The following is a 21613-nucleotide window of genomic DNA, read 5'->3' as shown; positions in this document are numbered from 1 at the left end:
TGATCCAGACGGTCTTCTTGCTAAAGCAAATTCATCCAGCTCCTGGCATCTGGTATAAATCCTCTGACCTAGTGAATTCATTTTCCTCTCTATTTTGAAGAACAGAACATCAAAAGCATTTCATCTTCATCTGGCAGGGCAGAGGTACTTAGCTGCTGACCTGGCTTAAACATACAGAGTACCTTAGCTGTCCAGCTGTGCGCCCCTGCCTGGCTCACAGGGACCTTGACCTCACCACCACTGAGTTCCATCACTGACAGCATCTCCAGTTTCCCTAGATGCCTTCGTAAGGCATTTGTGAGTCAGAGGTGGGAGAAAAGTGAGATTAAAATGCAAAGGCCTATCCCCGTGATAAGTCCCTGGGGCCGGAGGGGTCTGTTGAGGTCAGAATGTTTCCTCCATAATGTAGAACAAATTTTGAATCCCTTACCACTAAGGCCCAATTCTGGTAACAAGTGTCACTCTGGGGCATCTTGCTCCAACCCACTTACTGACTGACCTAGAAAGGCCACCATCTTTGGGTTGGGCCCAGAGCAAGTGAAGGCTCTTTAGTAGAAAGCCTTTAGAAGAAACGGTTCTGCCACCAGGCCACGTGGCCTGGCAGATTCAATGATGCTGAGGCATCCGTCTGTCCGAGGCATAGGGAGCCATTTGGAGCCTGTGGTGGAGCAGGGTGCTCTACAAAGCTGTGGCAAGTACTGACTAGAAAAACACAGCACGAGAACCCAGGGTTGTATGTGGAAGTCGCAGTACATCAGATGGGAGGAGCAGTGTGTGCGCATGTGTGTGTTGGGGAGTCCTTTGTCGTTGCCCACCAAGCCTTTTCTACCCTCCCACTCTCCACCTTTCTCTGGTAAGAATCCCCATCCTTTGGAAAACTGCCCTTCTCCTACTCCACAACGCCCTGAGCCCCAGGCCGGGAATCTGAAGCTTGAATGGAGGGAGACCCACTGGGACCAATGGCTGATTGGGGTTCATCTGACAACAGCAGTAGCTCCTGGGAGGCAAGCTCTGGAGCTCCCCTAGGTCCCCTCTTCTCAAGGCTAATTGTCCAGTATTCCTCTGTGAGCTTCCCCAGTGCTCTTCCCATGAATCCTTTTTTCTTAAGTTGGTCCAAGTCCACTTCTGTTGCTCAAAAGCCCAATGGAAAGGGTCTCTTTTGAGACTACATCATAATGTTTGATCCCCAACAGCTGTCAGTTCAGAGTCTGGCATAAAGTAGGGAGGTGCTTGCTGTATGTCTGCTGAATGCATGGATGAGTGAATATAGGATGGAAGGTATTCCAGCTCTAGTTCCCCAGGGCAATCTGGACAGGCAGGCTGGTGAGAAGGGGCACAAGAGGAGGTAGAGAAGTACACAGAAATGTCAGTGTGGAGGGACAAACGTCAGGCAAGGAAAAGCCCAGACCATGGGGGGAAGGGAATGGGCTGGGAATGAGAAGCCTCCTGCTGCTTGGGAGGCAGGAAGTGGTCAGTGAGTGGCTGAGAGGCAGACACTGGCTGTCCCCTGGCTAGTTTGGCTGCACTGGAAGAAGCCAGACAGTGGCGTTTCCCCGGAGCGCCCAGTTCTGCTTTACCCTCATGGGTTCCCTCTTCATGTCCCTCTCCCAAATGAAGGAACAATTCCAATCTGGCCCCAGGTCCACAGACACCCTGCTAAGGGGCACAAGCCATCAGCCCACTTGCACAAGCAGCACAGACTGTCCAGCTGTGGCCACAGAAGGCTCAGACTAAATGTCAATCTATGAGCCAAAACATGTATTCATTTTCCCAGTGGGCCCAGGGACTGACCGTAGGTGGCCCTTGGAGAATCTGCCTGGGGAAAGGACCCTGAGCCCATACACCTACAACACACCAGATGAGGGTGAGCAGGAAACACAGTTGCTGCCTTTATTGCATTCCACAGGGAGGGGCTAGCTCCAGACCCACCCCACCCAGGCCTCCAGGCTGGCTCTCAGGAAGGACATGGCAATTCCCTGGGAGCCCATATATGAGGTCCCAGGGCTGGAGCTTCAGGATCCAGAGCTAATGGTTGGGCAGGTGTCCTAAGTCCCAGGTACAGAGATACCCTGCATCCCAGCGGGTAGATGTTTACATTGTTCTTAGAACGCCCATGCCATTTCCCTGTGGAGAAGAGTCCCAGTCCTCCGTCCTGGCCAGGAGGGTACATGAAATTCACATGACCCCCCTCCCTTCAGTATGGAGGCATGAGGTCCCTCAGAGTCCACACTTTCCCTCTGGCAACAGCTGCTGACACAACCCTCACCTCATGGTCAGAGGAAGAGTGGACTGGAGTGGACTAGAGGCCAGAGGGTCTGGGTCCTGGTGGGTAGGTTGGTGGGGTCAGGCTAGAAAAGCCATCAGGCAAGAGGACAAGCAGAGTCAGTGCAGGGCAGGCAGCAGGCTGCAACTGGGCTGGAAGGCAGGGGTGTGGATGGGGTGCAGGAAAGCACGGAAGCAGGCAAGTGAGTGCCTGAGTGACAGGGAAAAGCAAGAACACGTCACAAAGACCACGGCCCAAGGACTGACCGGCCCATGGGGCTCGGGACAGGTGAGATGCAGGGTGAGCTGGATGAATGAGGCAGAGTAGCCTGAAGGAGGAGAGACCCTGAGAATCACATAGCAGGGGAAGCTTGGAACCCTGAGGTCAGGCAGCGATAAGGCTGAGCAAGGGCAGAGGGTTAGTGCTGGGCTGCATGCCCGGGGGACACTGCTCACGGCAGGGCCTGGCTGGGGCAAGGGTCAGGGTGCAGGACTCATGCAGAGGACTCAGGGAGCCTCCAGCAGTGGCCAGTGTAAACTTCAAGGAGGGCCTCAGCCCCTGGGGCACTTGGAGGTGGGGCCTGTGGGCCCTGGTGACATGGCACCAGGAGAGGCCACTGGGTTGTGTGCCATGCACCAAAGCCTTCTGATGAGGAGCTGAGAGAAGGCTGTGTAGAGAGGCCCCCAAGTGGTGCCTGCTCAGTGCGCCTTCTCCGGTTAGTCTGTATGGGGAAAGTCTCCATCGGTTCGAGCTGCTTCCTTGTTGGTTTGCTGCTGGGTGGAAGCCCCCAGCCTCCTGTAGGGGCTACCGCGTGCCCTGGGCTTTGGAACCCCCCTCTTGGATGGGAGGCTGTCCCAATAACTGGGTGGCAACTGCCCCTGAGGCCTGAGGAGTGGCTTTAGAGCTTGGGGTACTCTTCCGGATGCCCTGGGGACTGGGGAGGCCTTTCTTCTGGGGCTGAGGACTCAGTTGGGGGCCCTTCCTGCCGGCAGATGGACTCTTGGAGCCTTTGGCCTTGGCTTGGGAGTGGGCAGCCTCAGGGCCCTTGAGGGGTTTCAGCCCCAGCATCTCACAGAAGGTGTTGCACTGGTGGGAGGAAGCAAACTGGTCCAGCAGGGCAGGGAAACAGCTCTCCTTGAGGCCTTGGTATCTGCAGCCAAACAGTAAGAGCTGAGTTGGAGTCCCACCCAGGCTGCTGGACCTTGGAGGGCCAGCTTTGGGATGGCCATGGCCAGGGTGTTGTGGCCAAGGTACATACTACCCTCCCTGGGAGTGCTGGGGAGTCTACCCGGTGCCACTCCAGGTGGCAGGACCTAAAACCTCTATTCTAAACTGAGGTCGCAATAGGCCCTGGTGCATGGAACTCATCATGTGGGACACCGATTGTGTGAGGATGACCTGCCTTGTCAATATAGATTAGAGCAGACTCCAGGACACCACTGCTCACTGCCCTTGCTCATCTGTGCTGTGATGAGCTTTCCCAAGTGAGAAGAGGAGGAGCAGGTGCAGTCAGAGCCCAGAGCTGCAGGTGGCCCTATATGTGGGCGTTGGTGGCTGCTGGTCCAGATCTGGGGCAGGGGCACAGTGTGTGGGGGCCAGCAGCCCCTGGGATGCTACTACATGGCCATGGGAGCACTGGGAGCATTCGACCACAGGCCCAGCACCACGGGGATGAAGAAGCAGAACTCTGACATGTTAGACCCTAAGGAGGCTCTCAGAAGGCATGTGTCCTTAAGAAGTACTCACCCTCGCAGCTTGGTGGCAATCTGTACATCGGTCATCTTCCAGTCAACCCCTGAAGAGAGAGAATGTTGGGAGTTGAGTTGACGGCAGCCTGGGCTGGTCATGGGCCCCCGTGTCTCCTTTAGATGGAAACTTGCCAGGTCTCAGAGCACATCTTCAGGCTCCTCTCGCTGGGTCATCACCCCTGGTCTACCTCACAGGCAGTGTGGGCATGTCTGTGTTAGTAGTAGTACTAATGTTCCCATTTTTATAGGAGAGGAGCTAGGTTCAGAGCTGAGTAACTCAAGCAAAGTCACATCTATTCATTTATTCAGTAACTGAGCATTTTCAAATAGTCGGTTGGGTAGCATTCTTTTAGAAACCTGCCTCTCACTAACAGAACTGAGAACCACTGAGTGGCACAAATGTGGGCTTGAGAGTCAGACAGACCTGGGTTTGCATTTCAGCTCTGTCACTTGTGAGATGTTTGAACTTGGCAAGTCACTTACTATCTCCACTGAGGAAGTGGGAGTGACACTGCCCATCTCGCAGGGGTATTGAGAAGATTGCAGAGCATCTGGGACTCTAATTTAGTGTCTGAAACACAGTAATTATGCAATAGATCCTAATTTTGTGATGTCTCTTTCAGCATTTACCACATTCCGTTCTGCATTATAATGATGCTCCCTTACACCTGCACAGAATTTTAGTTTGCAGAAGGCAAATAAGTGAAAACAAATACACCTCAGTTAATCCTTGTAACAGTCTGAGAGCTAGGCAGGAACAATGTATTATTCCTGGACAGGGAAAGGGAACTGCAGCACAGAGGCATTAAATGACTAAACGTGTCCGAGCTCCAGTTCTCTACTCTGTACAACAGACCCAGCTAGAAAACAATGAGGCCTAGACTTAAATCTGATTTCTTTAACTCTCAAGTCTTTCTATTATATCATATGTCATCTCATTATAGAAACTAGTGTACTTATCACAGCTTCTTAAGGACAATGACCATTCCTAACTCACCTTTTATCTTTCCAATATTTGGTAAAGTTAAATGAATGGATGGAGAGACGGAAGGAAGGACCAATTTACAAGTTTACAAATAGAGTGAGTGACAATGGCTGAATGTGTTACTAGCCCCCCCCCAAATATATGGAGCTATAAAAACAATACTTATTGTACAGTTTAACCCTAGTGAAAAGCACATTTAAGCCAGTTTCTCTCTGGCTTTGGTTTCCTCACTTATTTACACCAAAGGCTGTATGTAATAATGTGGGATGTTCCCAGCAGTCCTCTCCTCCCACTGTAGACAGTTTTATCTGCTCCTCTCCCTGCCCAGTTCTGTAGAGAGTAGGTCTGGCGAGGATGGTCGGGGAAGGGAGGATTCCTGGCCTTTCTTTGCCAGGGAAGAATCTGAGTAATAGGAGAAACAGGAAGAAGCCAGACGGGCTGTGTTGATTACATGATATATAAAGCTAAGGAGGGTGGAGGGGGCGGAGGAGAGGGAGGAGGAAAGAGGGGGCGAGGGGACAATAAAGCTCTAAGCTGGGATGTAAGAAAGAGTTGGGGGAGTGTGGGGAGTAAAAGTCCAGAGCAAAACTGCAGGGAAGGGAGATTTTGAAAAGGTGGTTGGGGTTTTGATTAGGTCCCATGTAATGTTTTTGAAACAAATTCCTTTAAAATTTTAAGTGGAGCCTGGAGTGCATGCCTAGGCTATAGGAGGTATGAGGCTTGCACATGAAATAAAATGGTGCCTGTCTGATCTACTTCACAAGGCTACTGCCAACAGCACAGGAGAGTGAACACGCAAGCGGGCTGTAGACCAGTACACACGCGCCCTCCTCCGAACCCAGGCCTGTTTTCACACACGTGCGAGCACCCTCACACCCTCACACCTGTCAGGTCTGTGACCAGGAAGCTGCCATTCGTCCACAGATACAGCCAGTGCTGGAAGGTCTGGCACTTCTGCACGGCCTCTGAGCTGGCCAACGTAGGCCCTGCAGCAGAGTCCCACTCCCGGGAACAGTACGGCTCCAGGGGCTTGCCCAGGTCCTCCTCCAGCGTGGCATATGGGATATTGTTTGCAGGCCGGTAGATCAGATACAGTGGGACGATCCTAAACACAGTTTCACCCTGCAGTGAGCAGGAAGGAGGGTGGCAGAGAGCTCCCCCTCCATCTGTCCTGTACTCTTGGATCTAAAAGGCGGGCCCTTCTAAGGAGTTTCTAGCTCTGGACTGGAGGGCAACAAGCAAGGGGAGCTCTTCCCTGAGTTCAGTCACTAACTTCACAGTCCTGTCCATTCTCTGAGGTCAGGGGGAGTAGAAACTGAACCATGCTATGGTCCCAGGAGGACTCTGTGCTTAAGGGAGGGACTTCAGCCAGCATGTGTAAAACAGAAAGGATCCCTCTAGAGAACATTCAACTAGTCTGTGGCTCAGTGCCAGCCAGACCCCAATATTCAAGAATAGGCATTCAGGCATCAAAGTGGAAACAATGACCACTTGGAGCTGACTCCTACAAACCCACACACTCTGCCCTCTGCCAGCTACCACAGAGGAGTCCTAACCAGTGTGAGGAGGAGCTAAGCCTCGCTCACCACCTTCAGAGAGGCCCAGAGTCTGCTGTGCCCAAACCCTGCAAGTAGGAGAAACTGGACAAAGAGCTGTGAAACTGGGGTGGGTGAGAAGAGACTGAGACCAGGGCAGAGGCTTTCCTAAAGCAGGCAGTGAATCCTGGGGTCTTTGTTTCTAGATTTTGTGGGACCACCAAGCTGAGCACAGGGTTGGCTGTGGGCCCACGGGCACATGGCCATAACTCAGGATGCCCCTGAGAGGCTGTGAAATCACTGTGTGCCCCCTCCCTGTGCACTTACTCAGGCACCTCCCCAAAGCCAGGCGCAGCCCGGGCTTCAGCAGCAAAGATTTTGCAGTACTCCCGGCTCATGTTCTGGATTTTGCACCCCTGTGGATGACAGGGAACCTGAGCTGATCAGCAAGGACTGTCCCTGTCCTCTCACACCCAGTTCCAAGTGGGAGGGACATCTGCTAGAAGACAGCAGGGAGCCCTGGCGATAACTGCCAGTGCCCCAGGGCCACACTGTGGACAGCAAGGGGGATGCTGCATGGGCAGAGAGCAGACCAGTCCCTCTCCTCTTATCTCACACATAAGGCTTCTGTCAAGGTAATTTTAAGGGAAGCGGGAAAGGTTTCTGCTGCAAATATATAGCCTGAAAACTAAGGCCCCAAAGATGTAACTGGGCTACGCCTCAGGCCCTCCTCAAGGACCATCCCAGGACCCCCATAAGGCTGAGGCTGAGAGGGCTTCTGCCTCTGTACTGCGCTTTCCAACAGGACCCGGGGAAGGAAAAGGGAGGAGGGGAGAGAATGCAGGACAGGAGTGGGCCTGGGACACAGTACCTGAATGGTGACATCGTAGTTTCTGCCCAGAAGGGAAGTCTCACTGCTGGGCCCAAACACCAGCAGGCTGGACACCTTGATGACACAGGTGCGGCCCGACTCGAAGATAGGCTCCAGCCCGTAGATGACCTTGGCTTGGGAGGCCTTCCGAAGGCCGTACCTGTGTCCACCCCCTCGTAGCTCCTCACTCACCAGGCGCCCAAAGAGCTTGTCCCCCCAGCAGCCAGAGTCAGCCAGACCCTTAGCAAATACCATGGGAGTCATCTCTATCTCTTCTCCAACTGAAGGGAAACAGGAGAAATGTGGGAAACTAGAAGATCCTGCCTCATAGATGTGGGGACTATGGGGGAGGAAAAGACTGGATCAGTCTCCCACCTGCCACTTGGGTGTGCTCACTCTCTGTCATTACTGCTCTTTGGTGAACACCATGGGTCCCCTACCAGATTTTGAGCTCCTGAGGGCAGAAACTGTATCTGATACCCACCTGTCCTGTAACAGTGCTAAGAGTGCCCATCACAAAGTAAGAGCGTGATCAGTGTCTATGCAAGGCGGAGGTTGTCTGTGGGAGTGGCGATCCACACAGAATATTAGAATTACTTTGTTTTAGAATTAGGTGTTTGATCAAATGAATAAATGACTCCATCTCAACCAATATGTTTGCCTCCAACAAAAAGTTTGCAGGAACAATCCAGTAGCTATGAACTCCCCTAGTGCTCAGATTGTGGCCACTAAATACCATTTCCCACTAAAGGGACCAGAGCCCCTGAAGAAATCGTTCATTTCAGGGCTAGGGCAGGAAGTCTACCGGACGGACTTCCTGGATGGACCCACTCCTCCTCCGAGGGGCTCCGTACCTTCACCTTCTTCTCTGGAGATGAATCCTGACAACACTGTAGAGAAAACAAAGAGAAAGCAGCTGCCCTCATGCTGGATACCCAGAGAGAGCACCGTCCCTGCAGGTGATGCTGCCTCCCTCAGGGGTGAGGCAGGCAGAGGCCCCGGGCACACTCACCCTCGGGGCTGAGGCAGAAGTCAGTGGAGGCCGAGCCATGCTCGTTGCGGAGGGTGCATCGGTACACGCCACAGTCTACGGGGGACGCCTGCACGATGGCCAAGGCCGCTGGCCCTTCATCCCCCGCACTGCAGAGAGTGGAGACCCTCCCGTGAGGGCCACCACCACGCGCAGCCAGGGCCAGAAGGAGGTCCTGGGGCTGCTCATACCCGGCTCTCAGGGGCTGCTGGCAGCTCTGGGGCAGGCAGCAAGGCACTGTGGCCAAGAGCTTGTCCTGGCTCAATAGGTCTGGTTTGCAGTCCTGACACTCACTAGTGTGTGACTTTCTGCAAGTGACTAAATACCTCTGAGCTTCAATTTCCTCCTCTCTACCATGAGAATGCTGGAATCTCCCTCAGAGGGTTGCTGTGAAGATTAAGTGAGTGAATGACCCAAAGTGTGAGGACAATGCCCAGCATTATGATTGCTGTAATTAGGGAGCCAGGTCAGGGGAGCTGACCTCCAGCCAGCTTACCTCCTGCCCACCTCGCCCACTGGGCGCTGATCCTTGGCCCATGTCAAGACTGAGTCACTAAGAATGTTGAAAAACTGGCACCAGAGCTTCAGGCTGCCCGAGGCATCAGGAAACTGCTCCACCCGAATCTTGCGAATCACCTGTGGGGCTGGGAGCAGGGGCCCAGGTAAGAGGACTGAGCCCCTCCCCTCCATCTTGTGCCCTCTCTGGCCCTGCCCCTGGTTCCCTGGGTGTCTCTGGTGGAACAGGCGGAGAGAAAACAGAATTCAAGTCTCCACGCAAACCCATTTCTTCCTGGCTCCCAGCTGTGCCCCACCTGTATTTCTGAAGCATCTGCCCTGACCCCCAAGCACGTGTCCTAGCTAGAAAGAACCCACCCCTTTCCTGGGCCAGGGAGAGGCTCCAAGCTGAGGACACAGACAGCAGTCAAAAGAGGAACTTCCGCCCATCTCCCAGGCCCCTAACTCCAGGAACCTGCACTCAAACCTGTCCCAACCACTCTATGCTCATGGGCAAGGTCTGCATAGAGGGACGACAAGGCTAGGACGCCGTGGAGGCCAGTCCCTGTGCTAGCACCAGAGTTATTCTATCTTATTCAACCCTTGCGATGTTACAGAGTAGGTACCATTACCACTCCAAGTGGTGGAGCCAGGAGAAGCAGCCCTTCCGGATGCCAAAGCCTGGGGGAATCATGACTTAAGGACCCTGTAGGAGGTTCTCTAAATCCCCAGCAGGCACGCACAACCCAGGGGCTGCAGCCATGTCTTCTGCGGGGCAGCCCTCTCTCTGAAGCCACGCCCTGTCCCCATCATTGCTCACCTTTTAGTAGGTCTTTGGCTTTCCTCGGCTTGGCCGGAGTTTCCTGCTTGCCTTCATCCAGGGCCAGCTCTGCATCTGGCACACTGGCCTTGGGGCTGGAGCCCAGGTCTCCTGCTGCTTGCTCTTCCTCTGCCCGTGGTACCTCCAGCAGGCCTGCCTTTCGGCCCTGGGTAGGAGAACGTTTCTCCCGCCCAGGAGTCCCCGGGGACCCAGGTGAAAGGCCCTTTCTGGGTCCCCGGGGGGAAACCGTGGGGCTCTCCCTCTCTTCAGGCTTGGTTGCCTCCCCATCCCCTGCTGCTCTGAGCTTTGGGAGAAATCTCTTCCTCCGGGCCCCCAGAGCCAGTTCCTCAGGGGTGGCTGCGGGGAGACTTGTGGGCACCTCCTGTGGGAACTCCTCCTCTTGGGAGGGTTCCTGGGCTCTGCCCTCTGCTGAGAGAGGTCCCTGAACAGAGGCTGCCTGCCCACCTGCCTCCCCCAGTAGACCCCCCACGCTGCTCTCCTGGGAGGTTCCCAGAAGGCCAGGCCTCTCAAGGGGAACCTCTTCCTCACCCTTACTGGATCCTTCTGAGGTCGGTCCAGGGCCCTCCTCCTCGCCCACCACGATGGCAGGGACAGTGAGGAGGCTGGGGCCAGGGCTCTGGGCAGCAGCCAGGGCCTGCTGGCCAGCCTGCACCTCACGGTCCAGGAGGCCAGTGATGCGCCGGGAGGTACAGGGGCTGAGCAGCAGCGTCTGCGCGCTCTGCACCAGGTGGTCATTCTCCACATGCTCCAGGATGCGCCGTGATGTCTGTGGACTCAGACCAGCCACTTCCACAGTGGGGGCCAGTGAGGGTGATGGCGTCTGAACCCTGGGCGCAGCTCGCCCCTGGGACTTCGTGCCCCCCCCGCCCGTCTCTGTGCTGGAGAGCTTCAGCAGCAGAAGCAAGTAATTCTTCAGGGAATCTATGAGGCCAGGGTCGCAGCTCCCGGTGCCTGAGGGCCTCCCTTCCACATCTGACATCTTGGCGCAGGCCCCCTCATTGCTGGCTGCCACGGTTTCTGGTGGGTGACTATGGGTGGGGGTACCCAGCCCCAGGTGCAGCGGGGATACAGAACTTGGCAAGGCCTGCACCCCCTGCTGTGAGCTCTCAGTCAGGCTGGTGCCAGGTGGCAGAGTAGGCACCTCCGGGCTCAGGCCGGTGGGAGGACAGCCTCCCAGATCCACAGACAGTTGCTCTTCCTTGGGGCACTGGAACAGGCTATCCTCTGGTTTGTCCTTGACCGGGCCTAACTGCCCTGCCACCCAACATCTCTCTCTTCCCAGCGGCTCCAGACTACCCTTGGGAAGCAGTACTGGGAGTGTGAGGCCTCCTGACAGGGGGCCCAGCACAGTTTCCTCTTGGTTACCAGAGGCTGCTTCTGCTGCCTCCTCAGGTCTGAGCATGAAACGAGGTCTTTGTGGGACAGAGGGCCTTTCTGGGGTCTGCTTAAAACATTCAATAATCTGAGGAGTCCTGGGCCCCTCTGCAGGTGAGCATTCAGGGGCTCTGGACTGTGGGCCGAGGTTGGTCGCTGACTTCTCTGACTGAACTCTAATGGTTATGGGCACACTCCCCTCTGGTTGTGTCCCCCTGTCATCCTGTGTCCTTCTGTCTTCTTGTATCTTCTCACCTGCCTGTGTCTTTCTGACTTCCTGTGTCCTTTCCACCTGTGTCCCTGCCCTTCCCTGGGCTACCACATCCTCCTGGGAATCCCTGCCTGACTCTGTCCCCTCACTTCCTTGAGTCACGGTGCCCACCGGTGTCTTCCTGTCTGCCTGTGTGCTCCCATCCACCTGCATCTTCCCCTCTGCCTCCGTGTTCTTCTCGGCTCCCTGTCTCTGATCCGCATATGTTCGGCTCTCCTGGGTTTCTGTATCCATGGGCTCGGTGATGCCCTGCCTCCTGGGTGTGCTGCCACCAGTGCTCCTGGCCGGTACAGTGGGAGCCACGGTCACCTGGGACTCTGGGGCCTGAGAACACATGAACAAAAGCAAGAACTTAATGCACAGGCCTAGGACCTATATCCAATCTGGCATCCCAGCCTCCTCTGACCTTACTCAGAACTGCCTTGACAGGAGTCCTGCCACCTGGTTTCTGGGCGCCCGCAGGGTGTTCGGAGGCAAAGGGCACGTGACCAAGTGCCAAAGCTGCCCACCCAACCCCTCCCTGATCACAGACTCTAGACCAGGGAATACCCAGCACCCGGGTCCAGCCCCGGCCCTTCTCGCCTCTCCCTGAAGAAACCCTGCCTTCCTGAAAGACCCTGCCCATGTGCTGTCCCACCGCCCTGCTCACATGCCATCCCACCGCCCTGCCCACGTGCCATCCCACCGCCCTGCCCACATGCCATCCACCTGTCCTGCCCACATGCCATCCACCTGTCCTGCCCACGTGCCACCCCACCGCCCTGTCCACGTGCCATACCACCCGCCCTGCCCACGTGCCATCCCACCCTGCCCACGTGCCATCCACACGCCCTGCCCACGTGCCACCCCCCGCCCCCACCCACGTGCCATCCACCTCCCCCACCCACGTGCCATCTCCCCCGCCCTGCCCACGTGCTATCCCAGATGCGCAGGAGGGTCACCTCCCCAGGGCTTCTGAGCAATCCATCTGTCCCTCTTGTGGCACTAAGTGCCCTGGACAGAATTATTATGGGTGAAGTGTATATGTATGTGAATGTGTGTGTATGTGTGTGCGTGTGTCTGTGTATACGACCTCAATCTTCACAATATGAAATAGTTATGAGAGTATCTTTTAGAGATAAAAACACTGATGGGCTGATAAAAATACTGATTTGTCCATCATCGGATAGTAAGTATCAGAGTTTAGTTTAGAAGCCAGGTGTGTCCAGCCCCGAATCCTACGTTCTCTGCTGTTATACTATAATGCCACCATTTAAATTATAATTAAAGGACTTACTGTCTAACCATAGTGGTATAAGAGTAATTTGCCTTTTTTCCTCCTGGATGTAATCAAACCCAACAAAGTAAACAAGACAAAGGCAAACTCTACTGTTACTGAAACTAGAGGCAAATAAAACTCAGTCTCAAAAAATGGGTCAAGGCTGTAAAAAGCAGACAGATGCAACACTGGGGGGCTAAGCTGGAACAAAAGCTGTATGGGGGAAAATAGTGGAATAGCTCAGCAGGTGAACAGTGAAACTGTTCAGTAGGTCTCAGAATATGCCAGCAAAATAGTTACCGTACATCGAGGACTCACCCTAGGGTGACAAGCCCCAAAACTCCACCTACATGAGCTGTAGGATCCTGGAGGGCTGGGTGGAAATCAAGCAGAAGACACATAAGGGAGGTGTCCAAGGAAACAAGGAAAGTGGCAGATCTCAAAAAACACCATCAAAAGTATACTACTGAAGAAACCTCCTGAAAACTGCTAAGCTAAGAGGATTATTTTTGAACATACAAGGAGTTAAGGAATATTGTTTCCATGTGCCCTGCTTGAGGAAACTTCTAGAGAACAAAGTTCGGTCAACTAAAGGTGATTAGGGAAACCACCGCCAAAGAACTGACGGCATTGAATGTATAACTGTAGAGCCAAGACTAAAACCACAGGTGCTTAGAGGGGCAGATAGGAATGTTCCTGACAATGAAGGAACAATTCAACCAGCATGAAAGGGGAAGGGCAGGAGGTGACGAGTGGAGGAAGTTCCTTGATTATATCACCTACGCAAGCCCCCGTGGCCAATGTACTTGACTGCGTTCAGGCTGCAAGTTCCTTTCAGCCTCTGAGGTGGTGGTAGCTCAGCGTCAGTTGTTTTCAGAGCCTCTGCTGTGCTGTCAGATTTGTCCTGTGTGTATGCCATCCAGTGGCCAGTCTGGGACTTGGACGATGGTCTCAGTTCCATTCTCAACATTTCTAAGATGCTGTTCAGAACCAGATCCATGCGTGAACAGCTTGGGAACAAGCCCAGGGATTTATAAACAGCTCACGAAGTCACCTTCCCAAACTTCTCCCTCTCCATGATCTCCCCTGTACTTTCCGTGTCCTTCTGTCCACACAGCTCCACTCCCTTCAATGCTCTCAGAAGATACTTATATTCACGTATTCTCTAAAAACCAAAGAGCCATTATTAGGGGAGGAGAGTGCCTGCATCTTGGGACCATTATCCTCAGGACCTACAGGGTTTTTAAAGACACTCTGGCCCTGGCCAGGTAGCTCAGTTGGTTACAGCATCGTCCTGATACACCAAGGTTGTGGGTTTGATCCCTGGTCAGGGCACATACAAGAATCAACCAATGAATGCATAAATAAGTGGAATAACAAATCAGTGTTTCTCTCTCTCTCTAAAAGTAAATACATTTTTTTAAAAAGAAGAGACACTTTGGTGCTAGGAGGGTACTTGAATTATTGGGGCATCACTTTTGTAAATTATATAATTGTCTAACCACTTTGCTGTACACCTGAAACTAATATAAAATAATATTAAATGTTAACTGTAATTGAGAAATAAAAATTTTTAAAAAAGAAGGAACACTCAAGTCTCAAGGCAGTCAGTAGAGCTTCCCCACACCCACACTGTCCCCTCTGAGGTAAGATGTCCCCATACTCCTGCACCTCAGCTCCAGAGCCCTGAGGCAGTCTCAGGGAAGGCATCACGTGAGAGCACTAAAAAGCAGCCCTTGAGGACAGGGACAGCCAGTTCCCATTCACCAAGTACTTTTCGGCAAGGCGGGTTCTGCCCAGGGAGGGAGCTGTCGGAACAGCATGACTGTGCTTGGGGGGTCTCTGGACGTTCTCAGCAGCCCAAGAGGGCTCTGTCCTAGCACCTGCTCCACCTCCATGGCCAAGTGGGAGCCTAACTGAAGCTGCCAGAGATACCCCTTGTTTTCAGGAAAGGAAGTCAAAACAGACTGCAGGCGCTGGGGAGCGGGGGCCTCATATTCCAGAAGCAGAGACCCCGAAAGCACCCAATCCTAGCAGGAGACATGCTGGACCCACATGAAGGAGACAACAGGACTTTAAAAGAGATAAGAAGGTTTGAATAATTGAAATAAATACCATGCTCCCAAATGAGAAAGATAATTATTAAGATACAGATTTTTCCCAATTAATTCTTATATTTAATGCAGTCCCAATCAAAACACCAATCGCATAGGGACACAGAGCAGATCACGGACGCCTGGGCCTGGGAACAAGGGTTAACTGGGAAAGGAGCCAGGATCTTCTGACCGTGATGGGAATGTTCTGAAACTGGGCTGTGGCAAAGGCGCTGCAACTTCGAACCGTATACACTGAACTATACACTTTACACAAGTAAATGCTAGGGCATATAAGTTATACCTCAATAAAGCTATTTAGAAATATGTTACCTAGCAAGTTTTACTAAATAAGACTATGCAAATCTGACTTTTATTTTCCAGGAAAGTATTTAATAGGCTTTTGACATGGTTAAAAATAATTAATCACTTTTTCTTTCTTTTTTATGGGCTTAATTTCTTAGAGCAATTCATCACTTTTTAAAAAATGTGGTTTTTAGAAATGGTGACTATAAAAGATACAAGGTAGCCCAGCTGGGCGTAGCTCAGCGGTTGAGCGTCGACCTAGGATCCTGGAGATCAGGGTTCGATTCCCGGTCAGGGCACATGTCCGGGTTGCGGGCTGCAGCCGATCGACTCTCTCATCATTGATGTTTCTATCTCTCTCTCTCCATCTCCCTTCCTCTCTCTGAAATCAATAAAGATATATTAAATAAATAAATAAATAAAATGTTTAAAAAAAAAAGACACACGGTAAAAAAAACACACCCAATGATATCTGGGAGTTTGGAGAATTTCAAACGACGATTCTAATGTTTTTCTACAAAAATGAACAAGAGAGAAGCACTAGGAAAAATTTTTTAAAGAAGTATAAGGAGGCTGCTCTGCCAGAAATTGAAACTATAATAATTAAAACAAGATCATTCTGTTGTGAGAATCAACAAACAGATTAATGGATTACGACAGATGTGTGCGTATATAGGCTTTAGTGTTTATAAAAATTAGTATATAAAGAAAGAATCAGAAACTAATAAGTAAGAGTTAACTATTTCACAAATGACAATTGGGGAAATTACCTACTTATTAGCCAAAAATTGATCTAGAGACTGATGCTTTACTATACACCCAAATCAATTCCAGATTAATTTAAAAATCAAATGAAGTAATTCACACAATAAAATTATTTTAAAATGTAGATTAATATTTAACTAACCTTCAACTGGGAAGACAAGAGTAAACACCGTGGAAGACATGGTTAAAATACGCACAGTGTGGCGTCATACACAACCAACAAGAATGAAGTTCTTCAAATAATTTTTAGGAAGCATGAGAAAATGCTCACGAAATAATGAGGAGTAGAGTGCCATGCCCAGAGTAACAGCACAAATTAAATTAAAAAACTAATAAACTACATATGCAGAAAGACTGGTAGATACACCAAGATGTCTCTGTAGCATAGAATTATAGGTGAATTTTTAGGACTTCCCATATTTTCTACTATGACCACGTGTTTCTTTCACAATCCAAAAAATAAGGCGTTTTTAAAAAGATTTGGAACTGTGAAAATATGAAAAACCGGTCAAATCCAGCCACTAAGAAGCAACAGCTTCAAAACACACACAGATGTTAAATGCACTTTTCACATGTATGTTTCACAATTTTTTTTAAGTATAAAAATAAATGAAATAAAAGCCACACAGGCTTCCTGCAGGAGCAGAGCCACTGCAGCAGCCTCCCCGTGCCCACATCTTCAAGAGGCAAGGAGGCCCTGCCAGGACCCTGGATAGGTGCTCCCCACCCCCATGGGTGCAGAAGCCAGATTCACTCCCAGCCTTGGCCACCAGCCTGGTCACTTCCCAAACGAGCTCCCTTGGGCCCCATGAGGGCCATACCTACAGTACGTCCTGCTGCCCAGCCTGTGCCCTGTCAAGTACATGAAACAGCCTCATCTGGGCCATCAGAACTCAACAAATCAGCTGCTAAAATCTCCTGAGACCAAGCATGAGCGTCATAAACGGATTCCAGAGACACTGGTTTGAAGTTCACCCCACTCCAGCGCCCTGTGAATGACTGTCCACAGACTAGCCTCAGCACCACTGAAATGAAACCAATTCCCCTGTTCACCCTTGAAGCTGGTCTCTCCCTCCTTCCCCTATGGAAGTTCTCCCCATGGGAAAGTAGCCCCTCGGCCCTTCATGGAGCATCCTTCCCCCCAGCCCTCCCTCCAGGAGGCGCTGTGGCAGCTTGGCCCTCAGGTGATCCCTTCAGGGTTTCAAGAAGCATCTGCCCTCTGCCAGACTCCTGTGAAGCACTGATCTCAGCAGCTCCTCCTGTTTCCTGGGGCCCAGGCTCCTGCTCCCTCCATCCCAAGAAAGAGTCTTATCATAGTTCCCGCCAAAATGCTGTCTCCACTTAGGGTTGCCAGATTTAGCAAAAAGAAACATAGGGCACCTGGTTAAATTTGAATTTCAGATAAACAACGAATAATTTCTCAGTATCAGTATATCCTGTCTCTCTCATCCACCCTGCCACTCTTGAAACACTTTTTCTTTCTGTCCCACTATAAAACATGCACTGTTTCCCTAAACTCCTGTGAAATACTGCCTGCCCTCTGCCCCCAAAACATGAAACAGCCGTTAAACAGGACAAACTCCTTTTGCTCTGTCCATCCTCTCAATCCCAGCCCACCCACCCTTTCCCCCAACCCCATAAAATTCCTTAAGACTCTCATCCTTCTGCCTCTTTCTTTGAAGAGTAGAGACTCCCAACCAGTCTCCACACAAAACATCACCTTTTCTCTGTTGGCTGGCTACCTAGTCCCCAGAAAGCGATGACACTCCTGTTCCCAGGTAAAGCAGTCTACCTCTGTCTTCCACCATAGTACTCTCTTATACCTACCACCATTTATTTAGTTCTTAACATGCACCAAGCCCTGTGCTAAGCACTCTAATTCTTGCAACAGCCCTGTGAAGTAGGTTTTATTATTATCCTGACGTTACAACTTGCTCAAGATCATACAATGCTAAGGATAGTCAGATTTGCACACAGGTACACCGACTCCAAAGTCTTAGATAAAAACCCAGGTTAAACCAGAATTTCCTGGATATCTGGTATTTTAAAATCTTCTAATGAGCACCCAGGCTGAGATATGCTGCACACGACAGCACACTCCTGCTCCTGTCCCCCATGAAACTGCTGTCTTAGGAGAGCCCACAGAAAACTCTCCACTGGCTTCTTCCTCAACACAGAATGTTGTCTTCCTCCAGCTCCCTCTGGGGCACAGGCCCCTTGGCTGCGAACTACCACACTGTCAGAGCAGAGGGTCACAGTCAGGCTGTGTTGGCCACATGCCTGGCATCTGGAGATTGGCTGGGGCAAGGGCCACGCCTGTGGTCCCCTGCTCCAGGTTGGCACTCCATCCCCACCCCACCCCGTCTATAAATATCCCACTGTTCACTGGCTGCCGAACCGCTGCAGCAAGAGTTTCCATGAAGTCAGCTTCCCAGAGCGACCCCTAGGCACCCAGCACCCACTTACCTCCCCTGGAGTCCTATGGCCTGCTGGCCCCTGCAAGGGGCTGTCCCGTGTGCTGTGTCTCTGCCGGGCAGGGGGTGTAGGCACCTGGGCAGAAGCCTGGGGTGGAGCCTTTCCTAAGCTCTGGGCTCCGGGTTCTGGAGTCTGGCTCAGGGAAGAATCGGGCTTGCTGTTCGTGGTGGGCTCTTCTTTGGGCTTCGGAGGGGCAAATCTCTTCCTGTTGAAAGGCCTAGTTGGCTGGGGGGCTGAGGGCATGGGCTGGCCAGGGGCAACAGGCCCCTTCTCACCTTTCCCCTCGCTGGGCCCCTTCCCTGAGGGCCTCTCTCCAGGTTCTCTGCCACTTTGTGTGTGGCACCCCTCATCCCCCCAAGGCCCAACTGCCCGGGTGCTCTCCAGATACATGTCCTTCAGGGAGAAATACACTTCCTGGTCTGGGGCTGGGACAGGGGCTGGGGCACTCTGGGCCTGGTCTGGAGAGCCCACGGCTGGGGCTGGCTTCCTGGTGCTGTCTACTCCTGTGGGCCCAGGCCCCTGCGCAGCCCTGCCTCTGGGCCAGGTCTGAATTTTCTCTGCATCCATGGGCCCCTGTGTCCCACAGGAGTCAGGCTTGTCTGAACTGGGGACACAGTTTTCAGAACAGTGGCCTCGAGCTGCCTTCTCTGACTCTGGCTTCCGCAGGCCTGGCTTAGGTTCGTCTTTCTTTTTCTTCTTGGCCCCAGACTCCTTTTGGGGGGCTCTCTGAGGCTCCAGCTCCATGGCCTCACGGATGTGTGTTAACAGGCCACGGTCTCTGTCCTCCCCACTCTCAGGGGCAGCATCCCCGTTGGCGGTCACCTCTCCAGGGGCAAAACTGTCGATCAGGCTCAAACCTGGGTGCTGACCAGGCTCAGTCTTCCCCTCCTGCCAAGCTGCTGAGGTCCTGTCCTCAGCCTCCCTGGTGGGGGCCGAGGGGACTGGCAGCTCAGCCCCACTCAGCCGCCTCTTTCTCTGGAAGCGGTCGGGGCTGAGCTTGCGCAAGGTGTCGGTCTCTCCCGCCACCTCCTTCCCGTGCTTCCAGCTCTGCTCAATCTCACGCATCTTTGCCGCAGCCTTGCTCTTCAGCTTGGCGAACCAGCGCTGGTGGATCTTGTACTCAGTCATGGTGCCCACCTCCAGAACCCCTGAGCAGGACACGATGCCCTTGGTGTTCCGGGCAGAGGCCTGGTAGATGGCAGCATCTTCTTCTTGACACCTAGAGGCAGGAGCATTGGATGCCAACTCTTCCCCCTGGGAGGTGAGAGGCCCTCACTCCCCACAGCCAGAGCCTCTCAGAGTTGAGCATGCGGTCCCAGTCCCTACAAGTCCACCCCGAGGGCTACGCCTAGCTCAGACAGCACCACATCCATCACTCTTCATTACAGTTGAGGAAACTGAGGCTAGCAAGAATGTGGAAGCTGGTCAAGATCATGCTGTTCCAGGGGGATTAGACTTGGGGCACAGGAGAGTTCCCTTCAGAAGCAAGTGACCCACACGGCCCTTGTGAAGGATGACACAGGAGCTTTTTTTGGCAGCAGACCTCATGGAAAATGTTTCTGAGGGTCAGGACCTCCTCTGGTTGCACTCAGCTCTCTGGCTGTCAAAAACACTCCCACCCTGGCCTTAGGAGATCCCAGACACTGGCAGCAGACACGGTTCACCAGGTGGTTCAACTCAACAACAGAACCCCGGTCTCCATCCTGAGACCTACCTGGGCATCTTCATCCAGCTGACTCTATTGCTGAGGGTGGGCTTGGGCCAGAGAACCCTCAGAGGACAGACAGGGCAGAGAAGGCCCCTCTCCCTTACCTGTAGAGCTGCAGTGTGTGGCGATTGCCCTGGTGTGTGATCTCATATTTTGGCAAGCCACAGTAGCGGTCCAGCTCCGTGTCATCCTTGTACCAGGTCACCTCTGGCTCTGGGTATCCTAAGAAGGAAACAGGAGACTGGGTTGCAGGAAGATTAGTTCCAAAGAGTGAGAGGAGAGAACAGGATGCCATGGCTCCCCCACACCACCTGAAGAGACTGACTGTCCCACCTGCCCAGGCTTGCTGGGAAAGCAGGGCTATCATATGGCTCGGCTTATTTTTAGAAGCTAGGCCCTGTCAAAGGAAAACTGCTCCTCTTCAGCAGCTGGAAGGCAAATATGGAGGAGAAATTTCCCAGCTTCCTGGTAAGAAGAGAAGGAAGAAGTTTCTAGAAAGCCTTGGCTGGTAGTAATGAGCTTCCTTTCTCCAGTGGCCTATTCCCATCCTTGACTGTAATGACAGCTCTGTCCTCAGAGGTCACCCCCAGCACCTCAACACCAGCACCATTGCCAAGAGCCCTCCTTCCTTCATTCCAGGTTCCTGAGCTATTATTTGACGACATGGCTAAAACATCCATTCATCCACCATCACCTCCCTCCCTCCCTCACATTCATGCTATAAGGAGGACTGAAGTGTCTTCCTAATGCCCCCTCTCTGGGGACTCCCAGCTCTACCCACAAGGAGAAATTCCAACTATTGGAGTGGCATGTTCCCTGCCTCCCTGGCCACACAGCTGACTGGTCCAGTAACAGATACCCAGTAAGCTAATCTAATCCAAATCATTGATCTAGGATTGGGGAATTAGGACCAAGAGAGAGCCTACCCTTGCTGTCTAGAAATATAACTTCAAAGGGGTACAACCATGTTCTGCCACATGGACTGAGAAGGAGACAAAGGTGGTCTACAGCGAGATGGAAAAATGAAGTTGATGTTCAGGACAGAATAAGAGCTGGGAACTAGAGAGAATCCCAACATCCTTCCAAATGCTGGCTCTGTTCCTTGCCTGGGCTGGGCTGCACTCCTGTCAATGTCATAAAAAGCCTGTTTAGCCTCACCAATGAATTCAGCTAACTCCAGCTGATTTGTAACACTTGTTAGAAATCTAAGACTCCTAACATACATCCCCTCAAATATATATATTGTGTGCTGACTGCCAAGCGAGGGTACGAAGACAGAGAAGCTGGACAGACAGGGTGTCTGCTCCCAGGGAACCTACTGCACAGCAAAATAGATGAGACAGGTGCCCACATCCCTGCATTTGTCACACCTGCTCTCCCTTCCCTACTGGCTATGGATAAACTGCCCACACACCTAGCTAAAGCTGCTGACGTTGGACCGCACCTCCTCTTGTCTCATCTGGGACATCTCTCCAATAACTGGTCCTGTTCTCCCCTGCATCACCAAACTTGTCCTCTCTACTTTACACTGCCATCAGCACACAAGCCTGCTGCACTGTCCCCTTTCTTTAAAATGAACTTCATTGGATCCCCAT

The 21613-nt window shown here is 52.4% G+C and overlaps 1 protein-coding gene across 1 annotated transcript in view; it reads right to left on the bottom strand.

The window, feature by feature from the left end:
• Positions 1-1612: 1612 nt before the first annotated feature.
• ALPK3 (alpha kinase 3) overlaps positions 1613-21613 on the bottom strand; it is a 33613-nt gene continuing 13612 nt past the window's right edge. Inside the window, exons 4-14 of the mRNA XM_087829260.1 lie at positions 20123-20240; positions 18287-19529; positions 9748-11722; positions 8929-9076; positions 8415-8542; positions 8257-8292; positions 7403-7683; positions 6859-6947; positions 5881-6101; positions 4010-4058; positions 1613-3413 (exon numbers count right to left, since the gene is read on the bottom strand). Of these exons, the coding sequence (XP_087685386.1) occupies positions 3068-3413; positions 4010-4058; positions 5881-6101; positions 6859-6947; positions 7403-7683; positions 8257-8292; positions 8415-8542; positions 8929-9076; positions 9748-11722; positions 18287-19529; positions 20123-20240 (4634 nt within the window). The 3' untranslated portion in view covers positions 1613-3067. The remainder of the gene's footprint in view (positions 3414-4009; positions 4059-5880; positions 6102-6858; positions 6948-7402; positions 7684-8256; positions 8293-8414; positions 8543-8928; positions 9077-9747; positions 11723-18286; positions 19530-20122; positions 20241-21613) is intronic.

The sequence above is a fragment of the Miniopterus natalensis genome, chromosome 22, assembly GCF_054644295.1.
Source record: "Miniopterus natalensis isolate mMinNat1 chromosome 22, mMinNat1.hap1, whole genome shotgun sequence".
Classification (NCBI taxonomy): Eukaryota; Metazoa; Chordata; class Mammalia; order Chiroptera; family Miniopteridae; genus Miniopterus; species Miniopterus natalensis.
The sequence above is the reverse complement of the archived record's forward strand: the minus strand, read 5'-3'. Positions and strand labels throughout refer to the sequence as shown.